The following is a 3,830-nucleotide window of genomic DNA, read 5'->3' on the forward strand; positions in this document are numbered from 1 at the left end:
TGGTATGTAAGAGTGGAACGGTCTATGATAGCACATTCTTGTTGCTATCAGATCAGCTGTGCGTGCAAGTCACTTCACCGAATTTCATGATAATCATAAAAATATCTTTTTTCTTAAATTTTTTTAAAAACCACTCTTGCTCATTTTCTTAGATTGCAGGACCTTGCAGGAAAGAAAAAAAGCTGACACCATAGGAGGCCCTTGAAAAAGATCACGTAATAGCTACAAAACAAGTGTGGGAGAGCTCAGGAAGGCTGAATAGCAAACACACAACTTCTTGCATGTTTGCAATAATTTAGACACAAACGAGGAGGATCTCTTATGCGAAGCACCTCCATGTCTCCTGAAAGACTCTGGCTTCTGAAACATCAGTAGCAAATTTTGAAAACCTTAATACCAGGAAAGACCTTGGGGGAGACGCTTGGGACATTGTGTGTTTTAAAAAATACAGCTTTCGAATTGAAAAGAACCACTGCACTCATCCTATCTTGGCATTCGCACTAGTTACCTATGCCTAGCTTTCAAGTCAATAACTACCACACTAATATTGTCTTTGCTACCCCTGCTATAGGCCACCTTCACTAGAATTGCAGCTGCCTCAGATGCTGGGTCCTCACCAGGAGGAGATGCTCCGGATTCCTGCTTCCTTCGACCGATGGCCAAGCCCCTCCGAGCATATTCACATGCAACGTCATTACTGACCACATCCCATAAGCCATCGCTTGCTAGGATCAAACATTCATCCTCTTCTGTTCGTTGTAAGCACGTTACCTCAGGTTCTGAAACTACATAACGCTTTAAGTAGCGATCCCCTGCCATAACATCGAGGTGGCACACAACATTAGAGATTCAGAACTTCAAATGGTGTTCCCATAGATGACAAACCACTGATAAAGAAAGAACCAACCTATTGCCCTGGAGAGTGCCAGAAGGCCTCCCACTCTATAGCCATCCCAGTATATAACTCTTCCACCAGCAGCCTCAATGCGGCTAGTCTCATCATCTCTTTCTGGCTGTGCACAATGAAAAAGAAAGACAGCAACCATCCCAAATAAGTAAACCCTCGCATTGATAACCACAAGGCTGTCAAACATAGATAAGCAATCCTGGGAGCTTAAAAGATCAGGTAGGAAAATACAAAAAACGGAATTCCAACCTGAAGTTGATGAGGCAAAGAAAGAGAAGGCTTTCAATGCCCCAAGGAGATTACTAAACACTGAAAAGCAATGCTGAATTTAGCAAGACGGAGTAAAATCACAAAAGCCGAGATCACCTTGTGATCTTTGGAGAGGGGGATGGCCTTCCCGCCTCGAGACAGGACAGCTCTGGAGTCTCCACAGTTTGCAACTACAATCTGACTGGAGCCAACCACGGCCACCACAGCAGTTGTACCAACGTTCTCTGGAGCAATTGTATCTGCACAGCACGTAGAGGTGCTATCTATGTCGTCACACACTCCATTCGGACAAACTCCACCCACTTCTTTGTCCATTTTAGAAAAACAATCTGTCATTGCCTTCTCCCATTTAGAGCGCCATCCACCTGCAGGATCGCTCTTAGGATCTTCATCGATGGAAACTTTGGTAAGCTCCTCCGCCAGAGCCTGATGGAACCTCTCCATACAGTACTTAGAGGCCTGCAGTGTAGAACCGTAAGAGAGCAATTTCGGTACTTCAGAACTAAGAAATGGGAACCATGAAGTAAGAGCATGAATACCTCCCAAAGAAAAGAAATTGTTTGAATTAGTCTCTCTCACCTGGGAGCCGCCATGGCCATCATACACAGCAAAGAAGTGAAGGTCTTGAATTCCTCCTCTCCATCGCTCACAGTATGCTCCCTTGGCATCGCAAGGAAGAGCCGCAAAAGACGGCACAATGGCTGCTGTGTCTTCCATCTCTCGGCGACGACCACACATCAAAACCTTTGCACTGGGAGGGCATTTCGTATCACTCAAGCAGCAAGTACGAGGGGGGGTAGAATTATCTAAAGCAGCTGAAGACAACTCCTCAATTACGTTATCGTGATCAGGTTTCCTGGTATCCACCATGTCTACGTCGTCCTGCGGCGTATCAGGGGATGAAGTCTGCTGCACCAGTCCTTGAGAATCAAACACCTGTGCCGAGATTTCTTCCCCCGCTGAAGAAGCCCCTGAAATGGGCTCGGGATGACTTTCTTCCACAGAAGGAGCCACAAGCATCGGTTGGATCTCCTCAACTTTCTTAACTGGATGTAGCAGCTGCTGCTGCTGCTCTTGTTCTACAGCAGCTGTGAAAACCGGTGACGGAGGGGAGTTGCTAGAAATTCCCGTTTTCCATGTAGCAGAAAATCCTGGTTGGGAGTGGGAGTCTGTCAAGGAGCCACCATGTTCGTCACTGACGAAAGTAACATCCACAGTAGGGGCACCACAGCTTCGGCTGGTCTTGGTGCTGATCTTAAAGATGCACTTGCCGGTGGCGGATTTATGGTAGCCTTCGGGAGGGAAAGACTTGGATCTGATCAAGCCAGTGCCGCCGCGTCTGAGGAAGGAGGTGCTACGGGAGGAGAGGAAGTTGCTCTTGATTTCAGCGAGGAACTGAGACGTCAAAGAAGGAAGGACATCAGCAGCATCAGAAGGCTTGGACTTGGAAGAATTGTCGGGGTCGGCCTCGCAGAGTTCGAAGAGAGGGCCACTGAGGGCTCGCGATCGTTTGTGGATGCCTCCCTGTTGCGTAGAGGAATTCCTGGAGCCAGACATCTGCTTGAGGCGTCTGATCTCGACTCTTGCAGCGACTGCTGTCGAAGGAGCTGCTGCGTCGAAGATGAGCGTCGTTGCCGTCTCCTCCAAAATACAGGAATCCGATGCAGCCACAGATTCCATGAACAAACAAACAACACAACAAGCACTCCTCTTCGCCTTGTCCGAAGCTTCTCTCTCGCACAAAGCTCTCTCTCTCTCTCTCTCTCTCTCTCTCTCTCTTTTTCTGTGTCTCTTTCTCTGGCGTCTGTCTCTTTCCCAAGCTCCGTGCTGCAAGTGGATCACGGGCTGTGCACCAGGCTGTGCCCCAACCAGGTCCTTCCCTCAAGCTGCCCCCCGCAAAAAGCAGCCTATCAAGACTAGGGTTGCCTGTGCTCCGGCAGGCCCATAGCAGCTCGAGAAGGGATCTTGCGTGGGGACGATGACATGACAGAGGAGCAGGAGATGGATGGACGCGAAAAGAAGGCCGGGAAAGGGACAGCTCTTTTGGTGCTCCGAAGATACACAGAGAGAGACAGAGAGAGAGAGAGAGGGAGAGAGCGCACAAGCAAGCAGCTCACACAAGCAGAAGGGAGACTCCGTTGCGTGAGCTCTATTTCCAAGACGGGAGAAGAATGTCATCCACAGCGAGCTCAGACAAGTACGCCATAGCTGCTGCTGCTGCTGCTGCTGCTGCTACTCCCACGCCATGAAATCGCCAGACAAACGTAAAAGAAGAACACGATCACGCAGCCTTAGCCAAAATTTCTCGAAATAATCATCGAACACACAAACATCCATCCAACCAGTAGCTCCTCCTCCACGCCCTCACCTCCTATCGCTTTCTCCCCCCCCCCCTTCACGAGTCAGCCCTGTCCTGAGTCTTCCACCTTTACGGCTCCATCTTTTGCTGCACAGAATTTCCCAGCTACATGCCAAATCGAAGACACAGATAAATCGACAGCAGCCTCGTCCTCTTTGTGCATCTCTGATGAAACAGACGACATCAACCCCAGCTGTGAACTTCGGGGCCACGCGTCCCACGCCCTACCGCTCTACCTCTCCCCAGTACCTTCCATTCAAGCGAGCTGGCTCCTTCCCTCGCCAGATTTTTCAC

The 3,830-nt window shown here is 49.3% G+C and overlaps 1 protein-coding gene across 1 annotated transcript; it reads right to left on the reverse strand.

Annotated features, from left to right (window-relative positions):
* Positions 1-255: 255 nt before the first annotated feature.
* LOC147904341 (uncharacterized) lies at positions 256-3,485 on the reverse strand. The gene is made up of 4 exons (XM_087386041.1): positions 1,757-3,485; positions 1,274-1,636; positions 908-1,013; positions 256-812 (listed from the first exon to the last, which is right to left on the reverse strand). Exons 1-4 carry the CDS (start codon positions 2,855-2,857, stop codon positions 505-507), a joined length of 1,878 nt encoding a protein of 625 aa, XP_087242167.1. The 5' UTR covers positions 2,858-3,485; the 3' UTR covers positions 256-504.
* Between the last annotated feature and the right edge of the window lie 345 nt (positions 3,486-3,830).

Source organism: Dipteris shenzhenensis, chromosome 2, assembly GCF_047967505.1.
Source record: "Dipteris shenzhenensis isolate YYH24624 ecotype China chromosome 2, Dip_SZ_1.0, whole genome shotgun sequence".
NCBI lineage: Eukaryota > Viridiplantae > Streptophyta > Polypodiopsida > Gleicheniales > Dipteridaceae > Dipteris > Dipteris shenzhenensis.

Coding starts and splice junctions, on each gene's coding strand:
- LOC147904341 (XM_087386041.1), bottom strand. CDS start 2,857: ATGGAATCTGTGGCTGCATCGGATTCCTGTATTTTGGAGGAGACGGCA. Junction 1,637..1,756: donor ATGGCCATGGCGGCTCCCAG/GTGAGAGAGACT, acceptor TCTACACTGCAG/GCCTCTAAGTACTGTATGGA. Junction 813..907: donor GGCACTCTCCAGGGCAATAG/GTTGGTTCTTTC, acceptor ATGTTATGGCAG/GGGATCGCTACTTAAAGCGT.